We start from the raw sequence: 21,624 nt of genomic DNA on the forward strand, positions 1-21,624 counted from the left end.
TCTTAGCTAAATATCATTCCTAAACCAGATGTTGGATTCCCATTGATATAGTATGCAGGAGGAATTTCATGACATACATAAATTAATTTATTTATTACATTCTTTTGCCAGGGTGTTTCCATTGGGCCATGTATACTTGACTACTATACAACAGCAATGTAAACATGTAACTAATCTTATGACAACAGACAATAAACACAAAGAATCAAAGTTGTAATTTATGCAGGTATAAACAAACATCAAATATGACACAATTGGAGGTTGGGCATCAAACTCAGTGAAAAACATTATTACAGGAAAATTCCCATCCTGCTCCCAGTTGTATGTCAAGTTGTCAACCTGTTAAAAAGCACACAATACATAATTTTTGCTTTTATTGGGGTTTTCTAAATGGAACTAATATACAAAACTAATAACTTAAATTCATTATTGGAAACATTACTGATTTAAAGTTTTTGGCAAAGTTCTGATTTCAATTAAATCAAAGGGCAAATTGCCTTCAAATCTCTCAAAATTGTGCCATTGTAATTGCTTCAAGAACTTGATTTAAATCATATGAGATCAATGTTGAACTCTTCTTTAATTTACTACAACAAAAGAAGATTTAGACCAACATAATAACCTTGCATTTCACTTTTCAAAACTCGAGGGTATTCTTCTAGAAACAAAATAAAACAATACATGTAGGCTCAAATGTTGGGACTACTCTGATTCTGAAGGGACACCGAGGGTATGTATTGCCCTGTATTGTTACAGCTGCCTTTTTCAAAAGGCCCAAAAATAAGACATACAACTTCAAAGCAATTGAGACACATTCAATGCTGGATGTTCAACAAACAGAACATACAGGCCAACCAAACAATTGTTCATATTTACTTTTGTGCAGACGGTCATAATGAGCTTGACCTTTCACCTAATCTACTTTTTATTGAAGCTGAATTGATGGTATTGTCATAGGACCCAGACAATGGAAGTATAAACCTGTTTATTTATGGATTGTGTGAAGGGAATACTATATTAGTGACAACAACAATTCATAGTTGTTGATGTCTCAAAGTTGTTGAGCTTTGGAGCAGTATTTATGTGTTTGATTACACATCCAACAGCACAACAAGTGCCAATAACAAGATGAATTGGAAATGAGGAGAAATATTCAGTTTGAACAAAGCTCCAAATGAAGGAAACCCACACAGTCAGGGGACTGAAAACCCAATCCACATGCAAGGCCCGGTCTGCTAGGTGGAATTGGAACTGTGGTCCACAGAGACAGATATCTTACAGCTTTCTGTTAGCTTTTAATTTACACTAGTCCTAATTTACAATGAAATAAGGATCAACTAGGCAGCCAGAAAACTAGGCAGCCAGAAAACTAGGCAGCCAGAAAACTAGGCAGCCAGAAAACTAGGCAGCCAGAAAACTAGGCAGCCAGAAAACTTGGGGTAAATTTTGACTTGTGCCCAACTATACTAGTTTAGAGGAATCTAATAATGTAAAGAAAAACACTTTGGGATTTAACAAAACCAAGTTATATTAGGGATTGGGTTTCGTCTGAGTGTGTTCCATTGAAGACTATACTTGCCTTACCTTACAGAACCTGGGATCCAATAATCCCTTGGTGACAGCCATACAAAATATTAGAATTTATGCAACTCTAGAAGCTGGGCCATTGTGTGCATTAAACACTCATAGTTGAAATGTGCTGAGTTATTTATAACTCCATCAGGGATACTGAACAGGGCAATAACTTGAGCCACTGCCCTCGCTGGGCAGGAAACGTGATAATTCACTCAACTTTGTAGTTTCCCAAAGTGGGTTGGATTAACTCTTGGCAGAAAGCCCTGCTTGATATAGCCATATTTATTTAATTTTAGACACTGAGCACAATTTGTAGCTTGACATTGCACAAACAGTATCCGATTGCAAAGCAGAGCTTTATAAATCCAATGGGCATTAATTTGCCGATTAATAGTGAACCAAAAACTTTCTTCATTTTAGCTCAAATAAGTTGGAGATTCAACACTTTAATGTTATTTAATATATTTCTGGTAGTGAAACCAAGGATGCATCATAAGGATGCGTCAGTAATCGATAAGAGAAGGGGTTGGCCCTGGAGTTTTCTGGCATGGTTGACTACACACTGCGCCACAGCACCTTGTATACATGGTGCTATGTATGAATGCTTATTAATTACAAACATTATACATGTAGCTCTGCATACCTTAGGGGGAAAAAAGAGCGCTTTGAGACACCATCAGATGTGATAAAGTGCTTAATGTTAGAACTGCATGATATTTATTCAGGTAATTGATGCATAGGTTCATTTTTGATGGGACAGAATTATGAGCGACCTTCTGTTTCTGTTTTATTCATTGCACCTTTGTAAACAAATTAATTTCTACAAAAATACTTAAAGCTACAATCAACTTAAATCCAAGTACATTTAGGTTAATCAATTACTGAAGGTATTACATTTAAATAGTTAGTGTAGTAACTTTATAAATGAGCCATATTGCTTAAATTAATCTGCAGTTAAACACACACTGGCTCTTAATCTCATTACTTAACTTATACTGTAGTGTACCGAGTAATTAAGTGTTTAATGTATTGACCTTTCCCCCACATAGATTCAAGGTTGATGTCTATAATATTCATGGTACACCTTGACGAATTGAAGTCGCTCAGTTTTTCACTGGAATACCAACAACTTTAACTGTTGGAGTATGCAAACTGTCTGTACTCTTTACATTAGTTGCATCTCAATAATTGAATCTTAATTTTGTAACTAAATATTTGACAGTCCTTTATTTATTTATTTTTTTTTTCAATGTCTTTTTATGAAACTTCTTTGATTCAAGGGTAAATAGCTATAGTTTCAAAATCAATTTTGTTTAAGTCAAATTTTTAAACAATCACATAATACATCTTTAATTATATGGTTGTCGGTTGTTGGTGGAGAACCCCCCCCCCCCCCACCCCCTTTCCTGATTAGAGCCAAGTATTTCAGGATTGCATACATTGATTGAGTGGAATATTCTATGGAGTAACATTTGAAGGTCATCGTCAACAAGCTTCTTGAATGTGTTGAATGCCTGAAGTGTCTCTATTAAACTAGAAGGATCAGTGTCGGCCACAAGGCTCAGGTTCATCTCAAGAATGTCATGTCTTAAAATAACATCCAATGAGTCTCTTTATGGAAGTCGATGAACCGTTTGAAATGATAGTATTAGAATTAATCATCAGTTTTTATATAGGGCATTAAATGCACTGGCGATTGTCAAAGACCATTAGGCCTATTCTCACTTGGTCTATACCAACAAACGCATAAAATAACAAATCTGTGAAAATTGGGCGCCATTAGTTATCAAAGTCGCAAAAAATAATGAAAGAAGAACACCCTTTCAGATGCCTTAGAAGGAAGGCTTCAGGCCTGATTTTTTTTTTTAAAGATGTAAACATTTGAGTGAGAAATCTCAAAAACTAAGCTACTCTCCATTGCTCACTACCAAGCGTGTTTTTCTGTTTATTGTATATATATTTTGAGTAATTACCAAGTATGTCCAGTGCCTTTAACTACGGATATCTCAAAGCGTTTATTGCGCTTGTTATGACAGATGCTAAGTTATTAAATTATGAGCTCCATTATGTAGCGCCTTGTAAGGGTTTTATAAGGTGATGCAAGGCAATCTACTGCTGCCAGATGCGTTTCTCAAGAACTAAGGAAGGACGATGAATGGTGTCTTCCAAAAATCAATGTCCTACGTCTGTCCAATGTTATAATCCTTAACAGTCATCAAGTAGCCTCTGGCATGGTGACAAGGTGGGAAATATGAATCAGATCACAAGATAAGAAGATGATAAAAGGTTAAAGGTTTTTGGTCCTCCATCATCTTAGTTAGCATCACAAATCTCAGAGGAATGGTTCCAGGTCTTGAGTGTTGTGCATACTCAACCATAATAATCTAGATGGAGTGCACACAAAGTGTAGGCCTACATTATTTACTGAGAGCTTGTGCATCAGATGCCGTATTTGCCACAAAGACTGACTGTATTATGATTCATAGAAAGATTTTATAGAAAGATGGGATGTATCTCATGAAATATAAATTTTAGTAGTACATTACAAGGGTCTTTGGGGTCAAATTCAGTTGTTCCAGAAGAACAAATTGTCTTTACACGCCAAGAGTTTTTGTTTTTGCATCGCTCTCAAGGGAAACTTGATGCCTTTTTGATCGTACATCATCAGCATTCAGGAATGAATTGGAAACAAATTCCTGTAATAAAATGAGCAGACCCACATTTGAATTGTGATGTCCCTGGATGATTTAGGAAACACTGTACAGCGTTGTAATGTTTGAATAAACATTTGAGTTTGTCCCCCAAGTTTTATAAGGAACCCTCTATTAGAAAAGCTAAAAAATTACATGATTTCGGGCCTTGAATTTATACATTATAGGCAAAGCACAGAGGCCATGCCCTATGTATGTTGCCCTGGTCTTGACCTTGGTGAGCAAGCCCTTTGCAGAATGAAAAATGGCCGTGCCCTTTCAACAATAGACCGATCCATTAGGCTCCACCCACATCGCATGTGTCAGCAAGAACACATGAGCCTCTCCAATGCCTTTCTGCACAACTCTGCCGCGCACGCCAAGCATATGCACATGCATGTCGGACTTTATTTGTCGGACCTTCATTATGTTGTGATTGGTCAATACACAATGGGGCAGAGCTTAATGGACCGGTCTATTAAACTTCCAGGCCTGTGATCCTTCCATTAGAACAGCTCATTTTTATCAGTTAGTTTATTTTATTCTTTGATGTTTATTTTACCTGAATTGATTCAGTGAATTAACATTACATTTATCTACAATGTAAACTGCATTCCTTCATTCTCATTAAAAATTCATAAACATATTGATAGATCTAAAGGAAGGCACAATTCTTGTTACTGTGTGTTTGGTTCAAGGATACATCCTCTTTACATGTTATTAATTCCCAGCGAATATCTCCCCTTGGGTTACTTCAAATTAAGTCTAGGCTGGTTATTGATCCCATTTCAACCATAGCAGATAAACATCAAGTAATTTGCATAAATCTTATGCTTCGTGTTCTACATAAGTTGGGTTTTGAGTCACTGACTTTCCCTCTTGGCAAAGCATAATTTGAGCTCATGCTACACAGGGTAACAATGTTACTGGACAGAGTAAAAGATTTAAATCAAATTTAAAAGTGGAGCAAGTCACAATCAAAATACAGCTGGCAATTTAGCGGGATTCCTTTCGTGTAATTCTGGTTTGCAAGTCTCTCCTGCATAGACATTTATTGAATAATAAGGATTCAAAACTTAACGTGGTGGGAATATAATCTAGTAAACCCCAGTTCATACTTCATGTGAGTTGCGAAAACGAAGCCCCGGTTCATACTTCATGCGTATTGTGAAAGCGAAGCAAATTTCTTGTTCAAAGTGGGAGACTTTGGAATGCTAGTTTGACAGAAGACTTACCATGTAAATTTCCATTATTTACTTAGTTCTAAGCACGTGCACATCACCTAGGACAATGGATTTACATGGTAAGTCTGCTGTCACCTAGCTTCTCCTAGGGTGTTTGTGTAACTACTGCGCTTCGCTTTCGTGTGAAGTACATACATGAACTAGGACTAAGGTTTGTGATAACACCATGATGATTTCCATGAAGAACTTGAGTTGGGATGATTCTACAAAGAATGCTTTGATCATCTTCAGGACGAATGTTTGCTAAGCAACAATACAACAATGCATGCTGGGAATTATACAAATATTGAGCAATACAATACTGATATAAACCACAAGGGAAACTGACTGGGTAAATTTTGAAACGATTTTTGGGGTTGAACAAAGAATTGACTAGAGGGGGATTCGAACCAACGACCTTCAGATTAACGCCGGCACGTTAATCCGGTAATCCGGCACGTTAATCCGGAGGTCGATGGTTCGAATCCCACTGTAGTCAATTCTTTATTCAACCCCAAAAATCAAATACAATACGGTGTAAAATGTGTTGCTTGATGAGCTATTCTTGGATGCATTGCAATTCATCATGTATGACTCCCAAACATTATATCTGGGCAGAATATTTTGATTTTGAAGCTGAATTAACATTTACGCTTTGAAATGCCATAGACTTGGCCTCAGGATATTGCCAGGTTCACACGGAGTTCATATATATTCCAGCGCACATCGTTTACATCACTAGGACACCCATTGACTCATTCATAATCAACATTCAGCAGTGAACAAATTATTCATGCCAAAATGCGTCTTAGAAAATGACTCTTGTTTGCTTTTATTTCTTTGACACAATTCACTGTTTGGTTTCTTTTCTTCAACACAGTTCACAATTACACAGTAAATTTAGTGAAAAGTATTTCTCAGTAGCATAAATGAATTGAACCAGAAAGATGCTGTGACAAGTTCAGCGTCCATGTAATTTCTCATAGAATTGCAACCTTTTTGTGGCTGCAATTTTTAAGTAAAAGTTGTTACCTCTGATGAAAATGGTTGGTTTTAATTTGATGTGTAAGCTTGGTTAGTAAAAACTTGTATCCCCAATTGATGTTGAATATTTGAGAAGATGTTGAAACGTGTGCATCATTAAGTCTGTGCAAGATGTTATCGTCATGGATCAACAGAAAAGAAAAAAAAAACACGAATCATAGATGGCTTCATTTGCATTAAGTTAATTTTTTACATTGCCATAGAATCTTCTCATAGAAACAAATTATATTGCATTTTAACGCAAAGGTGCAATGATATACCTATATTAGATCAGATATCGTTGTGCTGAACATAAGAACAGTTAATGAATCTCCACTGGAAACAAAAATTATGTTAATACCTAAGTCTGCAAGATTAAAACTTAACCTTGGATTTTACGACATATGTTACATTTTCCATGAGAGCTCAAATTAAACAACAGTGGCTCTTAATTTACAAGCTAAATTTACATGGCTTAATTATTGGAGTGATTCAAGGTTAGTTTGGTTTACATTATTACTTAACTACATGCATTTCATTATAACAAATTAAGCAATTGTTATTTTAAGTTACTGCTTATACAGTGCTACACACATCGGTGTATATGGGTAAAACCAAAAATTAATATTCTTTATCCCGATGCAAATTTAACATCTATTACTGCTTATCATTTAAATAATGTTACCATACTCCAACTTGATACAACGTAAAATGATGTACGATGGGTGTGTTTAGGCCACCCAGGGCCCAATTTCATAGAGCTGCTTAAGCACAAATTTTTGCTTAAGCAAAAAAAACATTGCTTAGTAAAATCAGATTATCGGCCAAGACTCTACTCAATTGTTATGCTAAGTAAACAACAGCTTAATACTAGTCATAAGCAATGTATATGGAATGAAACTTTTGCCAGTAACATGTGTAAAATAAGCGAGCTATTTTCGTGCTTAAGCAAATTTTTTGCTTAAGCAGCTCTATGAAATTGGCCCCTGATCAAAAACAAGTTTCTTACACATTAGAGCAGTGTCAAAGCAGCATGGTAATCCAAAACAGTTTATGAATCAAAATGTTTTTTTAAATTCCGTCATCGTTTGTTAGTTTGAAAATTTGACATTACAAAATCAAATCTAACTGAGCCAACGACTCCATTATGGTTTGGTATGACCATCAAACAGTTTGCCATATAAGGGCATAACAAGTTGTCCATTTTTAAAAGGGCATAAGAAGTTTTCCATTTAAGGTCAAAAGAAGTTTACCATACATGTATAAGGGCGTACGAAGTTTGAGTTCTTAGGTGATTTTAAACTTCCAATGAATAAAGAAGAGTCTTGTTTATTTACTTGATACCCCTGGCATAAGTTATAGTTTGAGTTCATTATCAAGAGGGGTGTGTCTCTTATTCAAGAAGTAATTGTGTCTCCCCAAAAAAACAAAAAAACTAAAAGGGAGTACTCCAGTTACAGTGCCTTAATTAGTTAATTAGATAACTGCATGTATTTAATATAGAGTAATCCATTAATATTCAAAATACACTCTTCCAGGTAATGCAACAAGTTCAGCATTTACCAGTTAAAATGGTTATGAATCATATCACTAATACAATTAATTTCTGAAATTTGTCATCCTTTTAGTAAGAAGGGCACTGTATAGCCTTGACTCTTATACAATCCAGCTACAGATTGGATCTATTGTTCCATAATACATGTATTTCAGACCCTCATATGTCTGGTGTTGCAATGACTAATACAAGTCAAACTGAGTTTCACACTTCACTGCCAAGCCCTCAAGTGGATCTTATGTTACTATTACTCATTCAACTGTTAGCATTCAATTTCAACAATTGCCACTTTGACAATTTAGTTGGTTTATTTTTAGGATTGTTTAAAGAAATGTGGTGTTGTTTTTGGAAGAATTTGCTCTATAATCTACATGTATAGGACTATGATATCTTCTGATACTTTATTTTTGTTTAATTATAAAATATGAAACTCCAACTAGGTCAGCTAATTGAGCAGGTCAAACTGTATGTTCTACATTTTGTATTGTGAGTGTTATTAAGTTGTGCATGTCTGATGCTTTGTTTTTAAAAGGTCAAAGGTATCAAGGCAGTAGCTCCTTTGTAAAGGGCCCCCTGTATGAGGAAATTGTAAACTTCTATGGAAACATTTTAGGAAATGAATGACAAGGGGCAATTGATGCAATTGTTGCCTAATGAAGTCTCAGGTCTGGGTCTATTATAAAGATGACATTCTTGCCATGCTGTGATATAAGGGATATCCAACATTTGTTTGTTTAATAATCATTGCCCACATGTTGAATGTAGACTGCAGTATTAATAATAATATGCAGGCATTCAATTTGCAGCTGGTCGGCTCTGGTCAGCTGATTTCTCCATTGGGGGTTTCCCAGCTGTGCCAATGAAAATTTAAAAACTGCTTTTAATCTGGCTGTGTCAGACACTCTCCCTTTTTTGCTGAAATAATGCAGATTGCATACCTGTAGTGTACATAGTATTCAAAGACTGTACTGTAGTAGGTGCATTCATATGTCTTGTTAATACCAGGTCAGCAGCATGGTAATGTTAGCTAATTTTGGACCCTTCCATAACCACACGCAGTCCTTGAATTGGTGCTATGCAGTGGCATACTAACAGCCATCTTGAATTGGTGCTATGCAGTGGCATACTAACAGCCATCTTGAATTGGTGCTATGCAGTGGCATACTAACAGCCATCTTGAATTGGTGCTATGCAGTGGCATACTAACAGCCATCTTGAATTGGTGCTATGCAGTGGCATACTGTATGAAAGCCGTATACATGTATTTTTTTTTTAAGGAAACACAGATTCAGTCTTTGTATCCTGTTTTAGGTCATGACTGTTTTTCTTGTAGAGTTTCAAAACCCTGACTGAATTTTAATATCGTTGATGTAATGGGTCTGAAACAACAGTGTTAATTCAATTCAAATTCAAATTTAACTTTATATAAATATATTAGAACAATCATTTTTAACACATATTTCTATACATTGTACACTGTGCACCTTTAGGCACTGGCTCAACACGAGACATGTAGCTCATACAAATATGGTAGAGGCTAATGTATACTTATTTGCATATTTTACAGCCTGGGAATTTGATTAATGCTTGGTGACACTGCACATTTAGAACCTCCATGGTAGGGGTAAATCTCAGATTGTCCTGGGGAAAGGAGGCAATTCCAAATCTGGGTAATTTTTTTCAAAAGGACAAAGACCAGGGGTGTGTTCTAGTCTGGTGACCAACTCAAACGTTTACTTATGCAAAGGAGAATGCATTGGCCATAAAATGCTTTTCCAACATCTGTGAAATTTGGCAAAATAAGAGAAGGGTGTACATGTATGTTTGCCAACTTGAGCAACATGGACAAAAGCAATAACCATTTCATGAAAACTTGAAAAGATTCTAAGCTAATACTGTTCCGTGCAGAGGGCACTTATTATTAGTTGTTATTTTGTTCATAACTGAGAAAGCAAGTTTGCTTTCTGTGGAAATATCTTGATGCTTGTTATCAAATGGAGGTCACTATTGTCATCTATCAACAACAACTTAAACATTTGCATCAGACAAAAAGCGATAATGTTGTACTATAATTAAAATCGTACAAAAACACTGCGCACAAGGTTCAACGTAATTGGATGTACACATTCAATGATCACCTTGGACCATTAGATCAAACGAAAGAAGATGTTATTAATATATAACAGTACACTTTTTAGAATTCTTTTAGATTATTGTATAATGTGAAAGGTACATGTAAGATCCGAGAGCCTTGTTTTGATGACATCCTATGGGATGTTCTAATGAGACAATGACCCAGATGACATTGTCCTCAGAATTGACCAATTAGTAATAAATCCACTCAATGATTCTCTTTTTTCATTTCAGTGCAAGCTGATTGAGGCAGCGAGAGCGTATCTTTGTTTCCTGTGCCGTAACGACATCCCAATGTCCGTGGAAGTATTACTATATCCAGAGTGTTGCCATAGTAATCAAGAAGGAATTGAGCTTGGTAATAGTACAGATACACTACAGACTCTTGACCAGCCATCTCAACATCTCCTACTGGAGCAATGGATTGTTCAGCTCATGCCTAAAAGGTAAGGAAAGACTCCTTAGACCTGTCTGTTACGACGGCACAGGTGGCCCGCGCTGCAAATTAAGAATAAGTTATAATTTCTTACAAATTCTATGTTATAAGCCAAGTCAATGACGAATCAATGGGCGTCACCTCAAAACAAAATGACAATAGGCAATATGCATCGCAATGTACTTCATAGCAACAGGGTTTTACAAGTTTTATAAAGGGCAAATTTGTACCGATCCAGTAAAAACGTTGCTATCCTAGGCTGCTTGGCAAAGTTGTGGTTGATGTTTGTTAAAAAACGAGAGGTCTATACGATAAGGTTGCGTTTTGTGATCATAGTTTGACAGCACATTCAGGGCTTCACAAGTTCTCCAATGTATAACAAATTTAGCGAAATGTTGATGCCTACAAACAAGGAGCTAAATTACACTGAACTTGAACTTTGATGTTTGATTTGTTTGTTGTTCTTTCTGCAGGTTTGCTGATGGACATTGCCACAGCCAGTTGCTCTTTCAAGCAGTTCGATCCTTCTTACACTTTTCTCAGATTAGTGCCTGGCTTAGCTCCTCACAAGGAAGACTACCAAGAAATATTGTCTACAGGTACAATCAGTTTACAAGTTGTAAATATTACCCGTAGATGTTGCTTAGTGCGTTGCTCAACTTATTATTCACAGAATGTTAGAATGTAGTGTGTGTAGTTTATGCTATCTATCTTGAGGCAATTTGTTTGGGCAGCCATTTTGGCTTTTGTCAAACTCCAGCTTTCCCATTACTTTGCCATACAGGCATGTCACATGGTATTGATGCTGTGCATGTCCACAGCTGACATAGAGGGCTTCGTAACAGACACAGATAACACTAGAGCTCAGCTTTCTTCATGTTCTGTATTTATTGGTCTTGGTCTGTAAAATGATGAACTGTTCTTTACTTTGCTGTACATTAAATGCTGTTAAACACATGATCTTATGATTTCTCCAGTGGCTAACGTAAAAAAACGTAAAGTGTCATAAATTTACTCAATGCATCTGACATCATCACCACATTATATGAGGTTATGACGTTTTGGGAGTGACGTGTATTTCTGTGAAGGGCGCTTTTTAACAATAATAGTTGCTTTTATATAGCGCTCAGGTCCGTCACGTAGAGATGCTCAAGGCGCTTCCAACATCAGACCTGCCAACCTGTACGCATTTTGCGTACCATGCACGCATTTTCACCCCTGAGTACGGTGGTATGAGATATGCTGCAGAACGTACGCAAAAAGCTAAATCTATATCGCGGTGTTTTAAAACTGCAGCACGAACGGACAATTTTGTTCTCAATTTAATCAACTGTTACTCGTTCAACCCCAAGTGCAAAAACAACAGATCAAAAACACCCCACATCTGAGTGATCATTATGCGCTTCGATAAAAAAGAGGTTGTGCTTAGAATTATTTTTTAAACTCTTACTCCCGCTGGAAAACTAATAAACCAATGCGTAACAGAGGGGGTGGGAATGGCGCATACCAGTTCGGTCAACCTGGTATAGTACATGTACAGCCTTATGCATGGATGTACATGTACAGTGTACATGTACGTGCACACAACGCACGTGTTCGTCGAAGGCGAAGTGTCAGTGATGGGGGAAAAAGTACTCGTCCACATCCCACCTGGGAAAAAAGAGAATGCACGCGTGCATGCAGTCGGCAGTCCAGACACTTCATTTGATTTAGACATCTCACTCAAAGAGCGGCAACAGTTTAGGTCAGGAGGTAGTCATGTTATTATTTACGTCACGATTTTTCCCAACTCCCGAGAATTTGGGGAGAAAAATGGGAATTTAATGGCCTGTAATCTTGTATAAGCCTGATAAGGGAAACAAATGATGAATTGAAGCATGCCTGAATTGAAGTGGAACTGGAAAACACTACGGTGGGCTTTCGTTTGTCCGTTTACTGGGCAACCAAAGCTGGATACCAAGTTATAATATTTGCATGCCGAGTTTAAGTTACTAATAATTTAGGAACATTGTTCAACAGAGCTTGTCAATGAAATTAATATATGTTGTGGATCAAAAATGTGTGAAAATGGGCTCACCGCCCATTGGGAAACCAATGGCCAATTTTTTTGTGATATTAAAAAAAAAAAAAAAATATTTGCCCCTTCAGTTTTAAATCCTTGATCTAGGCATTTGGAACATAGTTTCAGCAGTCAACTGGTTATTTCTTTTTCATTTTTTTTCCAGACTGTTAAAGTCACGAGCACAAAAAGTCAGAAAAGACCACACAAACCACCCCTAAGATAAATACTGATATCATGATACACTTTTTTTTTTTTTTTTATGAAGTAGCCTGTATTTTGTGTGAATATGATATATAATTACATTAAATGAATGGGTCATCTAAATGAAGTGGTCCATGGTTTTTGCTGACTGACCGTAAGCATTGTGCCATATGCCGACGTTCACTGAGCGATCTGGTTTATGCTGCTGCGATAATGTGGTACTCAATTTTTTTTTACAAGGTTGGCAGGTCTGCAACATTATTACCCCTGGTCACTGGGCCTTAAATCATTCCTTAAACCATTTCAGCTCCATTGGGAGTATACAGCCTGTGCCGCCAAATATGTAGTGTACTAAGCTAATCAATCACAAGAACCAACTCTGCCCTAACAGGTACCCATTTACCCCTGGGTGGAGAGAAGCTTATGGTTAAGTGTCTCAACCAAGGACACAAGTGTCAGGACCGGGATTACAACCCACACTCAGCTGAACAGAAACACCACAGCTTGAGTTCGGTGCTCTTATCCACTCAGCCACGACACCCCATAAGGCAATGCGCACTCATCAAGATGTGCACCATATCACTACACTATAGAATTTTACTCCCAAAATGGCAGCCCATTGGGCAGAAAGAAGCCGGGTGTGGGTTAGGGTTAGGGTTAGGGTTAGGGTTAGATGTCAGTTTAATAATGTTGCAACAGTCCCCAAAAGGAATCTGCTTTAAAAAATGATCAACATAGAGTTCTGAAGAGTCTTCAAATTTATATGAACAAAAGTTGAAAATTTGTGTATTTTTCCCCCATACAGGGTTTGTGCACCTGGGGAGTCTTTTTCAACCAGTTTTACCTCACCCCCTGAGGTGCATACCTTTCCTCTTCTCAACCTCTCAAAGTCGTCAAGTCTTCGAGTCACGGTTGCATCCCTACCTCGTCCCATGGATATACCCCTTCTTCCATGCTACAATATGGATCATTCCAACAAAGGTAGAATTAGTAGAGCTAGTAGAACTACAAAAGGGAAAGATAAGGAAAAAGAGAAAACTAAAGATGGAAAAGATGATGAGGATGCTGATCGGGAATTTAAGTATTCTTATGTCAATCCAAGAAGAGAACGAGATCAAAGGAGCGGAGAGGAACTTAAGAAAGAGAGGAGACAACAACATGATCATAGAAGTCGGAAAAGCAAAGAAACGTCATCAGTAATAGATAAACAAGAGGAGTTGATGATGCAGAAGAAGTCTGCCTTTACACAAACATTACAAGTGGTACTCCCAGACTCCAAAGATGTTTCATCTTTTCACTCAGAACCTGTTCAGTATGTTCAAAGATTAACCAAGTTGAGAGATAGTTCTCCGCAGCATGTACGCAGGCTACCTTTAAAACCAAAGCCCAGACCTTCTTCAGGAGAATTTGAGGAGAAGCAATCGTCGGTCAATGTTGCTAAGTTAAAATGTCAACAGGAGGGGCCGCAAACCCCTACGTATGAGCTCTACTATGCAAGTGGACAGCCAAGTTTCTCAACTGTTGAGCTAGAGAGAAGGATTGGTGAGTTAAAGCTCCAGAAACAGAAGAAGGGGTCTGGAAGCTCTTTGGATTGCTTAACATTGACTCCTCCACCTTCAAGGGGAGAGTCAACTCCAAGACCCATCTGTGCTTGGAAAGACAGAACACCCAGCTTAGAGGAAGATGATGGTATTTTCTTCACAGCCAAGTCTTCCTTAGAAGACCGAGGAACTATATTGCAAGATGCTCATAGGTCGTTACAGAAATACGATAAAGATGATGAAGATATACCGTCGACCGAGTTTGGCACACCCCTTTCAACGGTCCCCTGGTTATCGTACCTTAGTCCCAGTGATACAGATACAGGTAACCAGGGTCATATACATTGTGGAACCAAAGCTGAAAGCGTCTTTATAGGGAACCAACCAAAGCATGGGTTTAGTGGAACTGAAACCCTGTCACTAGCCAGACAAACACAACCAAAAAGTAGCAATTCTTCAAATCACCAAATGCCTGAAATGCAATCCCAGTGTCCTCCCAGTGCAATTACTGACGATGAATCAACAAGCAAAACTCCCACTACATGGAACACCAATGAACTGGCCTGCAACAAAAACTCCTTAATGAACCGCTGGAAAACGGATCTTGTCCGAGGACCATACAACGCCTTTAAAACTCCTTCCAGTCCAAGCACTCCAGGATCATTGAATACCGTCTCAGGAAACAACACCCCGTCTCCGGGTTCGTCTCCACGTCACTCCAGAAGACGTGGCTTAAGTCTTGATAGTCATGATTTTCAGCCTAATATCCCAGCGCCTTTCCGTAAACCAATGCAATATGAGGGAAGTACTGAGACTAACAGTGCCTCGACACCGTTTACGCCAGTATTTGGAAAGAGTAAATCTCTATTCAGGAGTGTGCTTGGAAAGGAAAATAATGCCTGGGGAAAAGAGGTTTGTATTTTGTGATTCAGTAATTAAAACAAACAAGAAAATGTATAGGAAGAAACTTCAGGAGAAAGACAGAGGATACTGTTCGAAACTTCGAGACCCAACTGGCTCTTCTCAGAGCCAACACTCACCCTAAGAGATTTACACATGGTTGTACCCGCAAGTTTACTATTTATTAAAAGTTTCTTCTTACTTCTCCACACCATGCAAAGCTTCAAGCAATACTTAAGAAAAATTATATAAAAGGAACACTGATGAATTGGTCGTTTCAGATTCTACAAACACTTATTGTTTTCTTATAAAACTAAAATAAATTAAGATGCTGCGTTTTCAGGAATATTAGTCATATTTTGTATCATTCAAGAGATAAGAACTTTTATCATCAATTCAATTCAACTTATTTTATCGTAAACCATAAAAAGGACAACTGGACTGAAGTCTGAAGTCTAAATAAGTAAATTTTTCATTGTTTCTCTCTCATCATAAACATGAACATTCATCAAGTTCTAATTCTGAATATCAGGTCCTTCCAGCAGAAAGCCTAGAGTCTAGTACCCCGTCTACAATACCAGGATTACGCAGTGGATTTATCAGAAGGTCTTTAGATAGCTCCAACACTTATGTCTTCAATCCCAGCACCGGCCTACCAATCAACTCAAGCCCGGTATGTAGTCTTTCAAGTCAAATGATAAACTTGAAAAGCTTTGAGTCTTGATCATCACACTCTTTCTATCACTGAGTGGCATTGGGGTGTAGCAATGGCAGTTTCTTTAGGATGGTGTAGGGATTCTAATTTTCTACTGGCATTCTTTTCAGGGCATCGATGGCCAAGTTTCCAACTCTTCAACAACCAATTTTTCTCCAACCTACTTCATAGCATGAAAAAAAGCAAACCCATCATCTGTGTTGTAGCCATGATGGGCACGCTGGGTGGGCTAACCAATTTTGCCCAGCACTCTGAGTAAAATACACTGTGCTGCCCAGCACAGATTTCCCCCAGATTGCATTTCAGCATTGGTGGCCCTGTATCTAAACGTGAATAATTTTGCTGAACCGCTCGCACTCAGTGGATTAAATTGGATTTAGAGCCCTTCACGTAAATTTGTCTAGCTACCACACTGCCTATCGTGCACCACTGCATACTATAAATTCAATGCAACAAACAGTCTTGGGATTTAGTGTGCTTAAACGAAAAACAATCAGGTTCTAACGGTTCAAATGTCTGAGTTTGATTTACCCTTGTCTTTCTTGAAAAACAATCAGGTTGAAACGGTTCAAATGTCTGAGTTTCATTTACCCTTGTCCTTCCTGATTTTGTGCTTCATTTTCTGGCTGAGGATCAACCAACTTGGTACAATTATTGGTATGGGAATGAGGGGGCTGTCACACCCACTACGACACGCATATACTTTTTTGGCTACATAGTTGAGATTTCCATATAATTGAAATTGGTTATATTGGCCTGTGAAATTAACTTTCAATTTAACTACTTTTTCTTTAGGCTCCATTGCGGAAGGCCAAGACTGAGCAAGATTGTGCATCTCTCCTCAAACCAAGATCACTTCTTAAGAGGTAAAATATTACCATACTCAACAAAGACATGAGTCAAGATACGGTGCTTGGGGCATCAAGTACTCAGCTTTGTCTTTAGAATTCTAAAGACATGATCGATTGGTTTTAAATGAAGTGTCAAAATCACAAGCTTGTGTATAAAGCTTGGTCTTTACAATTATCAACTCAAGAATAATCATTTTAAACAAATTTACGGTTTATGTGTTGGAAGTCCTTAATACAATGCACCCTTTTAAATTTGTAATAACTTCTTTGATTTTGAACCTTTCATGGTTTGTGCCATTTACTGAATTATTTCTTTGATTTGTCTAGTTCTCCTTCTTGCAATGATCTTGAGAATCCTAACACTCCATTGGCTCAATCTACCCGGGTGTTCAGTACCAGTGCTCCAGCCTCTACAAGCTGTCTTCTTGGAAACTTTGAGGTTTGTTTTAAATCAAGTCATCTAGTTTTGGTTATGAAGTGGTTAGTGTACCTTTACCTTGACTATGGATGATCACTGAACTGTTAACGAGATATATTTTGAATAATGTCTGGTTTAATGACTTGATTGGTTACAAGGGATAGCGTTTCTGACCAAGTGAGTCATTTGCATGTTAAATTTATTTTATTTTCTGTTACAATGGTTTGATAGTCACAAGTGAACACTGATATTGGATTCCCTACTCTAAAGACAGTGCTGCTGTTTGTCACTTGTTTTTCACCATGGTTTTGTGTTTGAAATTTAAACATATTGTATACATTCATTCAGAGTTGTGTATGGGTGTTAACTATCTAGACAAGTTTGCCCTGAACCCTGTGACTTAGCAACTGCTGGTATAGTCTGAGGAACTCCAATTCAAGTGGTTGCTTGTGACATAATGTGCTATAACCTCAATGCATGATGAAGCAGAAATCCAGCTGTAGCTGCCGATTTAGACACGGAGTAAGCCGGTCATTTTACCACATTTTCAAATCCAAGTTCCAAATTATTGATACATTGAATAAATTAGGGAATGTAAGAAGGCAAGAAAGGTGATTAATCAGGTGTTTAGTTAGTCCCATGTGAACAATAATTAAAACGTAAAAACCTGTACGTAATCCAAATAAAATTCATTTGAATCTTGTGTTATTATCCTTCTGATAGGAGTCTGTATTGAATGGTCGCCTAGAGCCTCTTGGAACCATTGATGGTTTTACTGCAGAGATTGGAGCTAGTGGGTCGTTCTGTCCTAAACACGCTGTTCTTCCAGTCACTACATTCTTCTACAGTGTGTCTGATGACGATGCTCCGTCATCTTATTTTGTAAGTTCATTAAAATAAAGAATTGTTTTTTTCCAAGAATAATAAGTTCCATTATTCATTTGTATTGCGCAAATTATTAGGTTAAAATGTGCATCACATATCATCATCATCATTCAGCAAATACTGAAAATCTGTGGCCGCCTCATCCTCAAATTGTAATGGGGGCGCACTCCTAGCCTGGAGTCACCCCAATCACCTGTTCTCTTCCAATCAGTACTCCAAACATGTACAAAGAGGATATAAGCAGTCCATTCAGAAGCACTGAGGCAAGCCCCCTCTCTTGCTTGATAAGTGTCATGAGTGTTTTGTGCTACACAGTAACTATATTCTGTCATCCCTGAGATTCTGGTGTGCCCCCCCCCCCCCCCCAGAGATTCTGTTTCCCCATGTGGTGAACTGTGTACCAACTTCCTCTGATAGCGCCCTCTTCTGAACCAACCTCTTTCCAGCCAATGTTTATTTCCCATATTGGGGGACAGAATCTCTGGGTTTACATTTCACTCTGATACAAGCTCTTTAGCAAAGAGTAACTGGCATCACAGAGAGCTGATCAAGTATTTTAACATTTACAGGGCTACATCAATTTGGAACATCTTGGAAGACGAGGTTACCATATACCCAAAATAGGAACTATTCAGGTGGTAAGTGGTTTGAACTTTGACCTTCAGGTCATCCGATCTGAGATTTCTCCTCTTTAATGTTTTAGTTTTAGTCAGTATGGTTGTTATGTATTGCAACCTTTTGGTGAATGTAATATCATATATTGTAAACCATTCCCACATTACATAGTTTGGAACCAGCGATTACGATTCCCCAACAAGAATGAGCAAATCTTTATAATTTTAAACAATTACTAAAAAAAATGAAATTGTCAAGATTTGGACTTTTTATCACAGGTGTTCGAAAGACGCGACCATCCTATTAAACATTGTTCAGAATCACTTTTATAAGCTAGGAGACCAATGTGTTTTGTACGAGACAAAAACCAAACCAATTGTTTAAATAATAGCTTTATTTGAAATTCAAGAAAATGCTACCAGTGGATGGACATTTTAATTTGTTTCCCCCCTTTTCTTACAGACATTATTCAACCCCAATAAGACAGTGGTTAAGATGTTTGTGATGAGATACAACTTAGCTGATATGCCTCCAACCTGCCAGACGTTCGCCAGACAGCGTATATTCTACATGCCAAGCAATGCACAAATAACTGATGACTGTGAGAAAGAATTACGATACCTCATTCATATCAGGTCAGAATCAAAAAGGCTCTCCTCTGCACTTTTGTATTTATTCTGATTTTATTTTACAAATTGTCTTCCATCACATTTTCACTCAGCAGCATCATGTCAGTGTTTCTTTTTCCCCCTGATTGTTGTTGCTATTTTGCTATTTAACTTCTCTTTGTATTTTGACTGTCATTAAACCGTTTTGATCTTGATGAAATTGTTTTATACCTTCTTTTATGTACATGAATGTATTGAGATACATTTGTGGTTGAAAGAAACTTAATTGGCTTGGACATTAAAGATTCACATTGTACTTTTGAATCTGCCAATACATCTAAGATTCAAGACATTATGCAAGATCCTACCCATCCACTTCATTCTTCAGTGGTTGTCAACAAATCAGGAAGAAATGTCCTTCTCGAACCCACTGTTCCTTTGCTGTTTTTTTTCTGGTTTGCTGGCATGATTAACCATTTTTTGTATGCATCAATCATTTGTGTTTGTGTTTCTTATTGTTCCTTTACTTTGCTGGTTTTAATTTGTTTGGTCGTCACCCTAGTATTTTTAGGATGGTTGTAAGTATCTTTGTTTATGTATATTTTGTCCAGTTTATCTTTTTGTAGTTCTTCCGTTCTAATTTATAAATTTATCTCAAATTTATCTCCATTTGTGTTTTTATTGTAAGATGCACACTGGAAAACAATTTTCATGATTTTTAAAGATGCTATGTCAGATTTTTGGCCCCAAACATTAAAAAATAGATTTGTTTGAGTGAATGGTATTTCAAAGAGTATCACCCGCTTTGACGAAAAAAGTTTAACTTTTACTTTTAATGGTCAGGCACCATGACAAAAAATTAAAACGTTTCTTATAAAATACATAAGACCTGGTCACGTGATAAATTGTCGGGATCCCGAAAAAACTAATTTTGAGCACTTTATTTCACTGCTACTAATAATTGGCGGACTTTTTGAGCAATGGCTCAAATGAAAGCTTGCAACTTTCTCGACCCCCATCAAAATATTTTAAATCAAAATTTTGGGGTCAAATTGGCCAAAAATCTGACATAGCATCTTTAACGCTGCATTTAATTAAATTAAATTATATAAGCATTAGTTATGAATAAATATTTGGATTTTTATGATTGCAGGTTTCAGAGCTCTAAATCAGGCAAAATTTATCTGCATACTGATATCAGAATGATCTTTGCTCGTCACAGTCCTGATTTGGAGTCAGCTCTTGGTACCTATGAGCTTCGTTCCTTCACTGAGACGCCAACCAATCCAAGATTCTCTCCCAAGAAATGAACACGATTTGCAGGTTTTTACACTAATGTCACTTTTACATAGTTTGTTCAGTCTACATCATGAATAATTAATCATTAGGTATGCATTTTTGCATACTGATGTAGATGTATTCAGTCCACATGAATAATGTATGAGTTGATCATTATGTATGCACCATTTTTGCATATTAATGTGGTGTAAATAGAAAGGTATTTTGTGTGCAGACTTGTTTGAGTGTGTGATTAACTCCTGAACAGGATCTGGGCAAACCTAGTACGGTCTCCATCTTGTTGAGTCAAGATTGTTTTATTTAGGTTCCTTCAACAATACAAGCGACGTTTGTTTCAGTTTCTTTGCATGATAACATTTGTCCTCATAACATTACAAATTGTGGTTAGCGTTTAAAGACTACTTGGCCATAAATGGGCCCTATACTCTGATACAGGGACAATGACTCCCAAAATGGCGCATCCAAGATGATACCCAGGTCAGGTAAATTTAATCAATAGATGAATCTTAATGACTAAAGTGTATTGCTAAGGGGTTGGTTACCAGTTATACATGTACTGCCAATACACTTGTGTACACAGTGAGCATACAGGCTCCTATTTTATGTCTCTATGTAAAGGAACACGATGCCTCGGATCGGTCGAGTTGGTCTTTGAAAAACATTTGTAACCGTTTGTTATAAAATGCATATGGTTGGAAAGATGTTTTAAAAGTAGAATACAATGATCCTCACAAATATGCCTTGAAATTGCTTGGTTTTCTTTTACTTTGCGAACTAACACGGTCGGAGTGATACTTGTGTGGATAATTATATTCTAATTTTAAAATATCTTTCTAATCATATGCATTTTTTAACAAAGGGTTGAAAACCACTTTCAAAGACCAACTCGACCGA

General features: G+C 37.3%; 1 protein-coding gene across 2 annotated transcripts in view; it reads left to right on the forward strand.

Moving 5' to 3' along the window:
• Positions 1 to 21,624, forward strand: part of LOC117287857 — a 35,770-nt gene that overhangs the window by 11,931 nt on the left and 2,215 nt on the right. The window contains exons 3-12 of one of the 2 annotated variants that reach the window (XM_033768415.1): positions 10,434 to 10,645; positions 11,109 to 11,234; positions 13,704 to 15,351; positions 15,872 to 16,012; positions 16,850 to 16,920; positions 17,233 to 17,344; positions 18,047 to 18,205; positions 18,778 to 18,846; positions 19,286 to 19,458; positions 20,585 to 20,754. In XM_033768415.1, coding sequence (XP_033624306.1) covers positions 10,434 to 10,645; positions 11,109 to 11,234; positions 13,704 to 15,351; positions 15,872 to 16,012; positions 16,850 to 16,920; positions 17,233 to 17,344; positions 18,047 to 18,205; positions 18,778 to 18,846; positions 19,286 to 19,458; positions 20,585 to 20,741 — 2,868 coding nt within the window. In that variant the 3' untranslated portion in view covers positions 20,742 to 20,754. Of the gene's footprint in view, positions 1 to 10,433; positions 10,646 to 11,108; positions 11,235 to 13,703; positions 15,352 to 15,871; positions 16,013 to 16,849; positions 16,921 to 17,232; positions 17,345 to 18,046; positions 18,206 to 18,777; positions 18,847 to 19,285; positions 19,459 to 20,584; positions 21,416 to 21,624 lie in introns of those variants that run through there. The other variant, XM_033768416.1, reaches the window with a different exon arrangement.

This window comes from Asterias rubens, chromosome 3 (genome assembly GCF_902459465.1).
Source record: "Asterias rubens chromosome 3, eAstRub1.3, whole genome shotgun sequence".
In the NCBI taxonomy this organism is placed as follows: Eukaryota; Metazoa; Echinodermata; class Asteroidea; order Forcipulatida; family Asteriidae; genus Asterias; species Asterias rubens.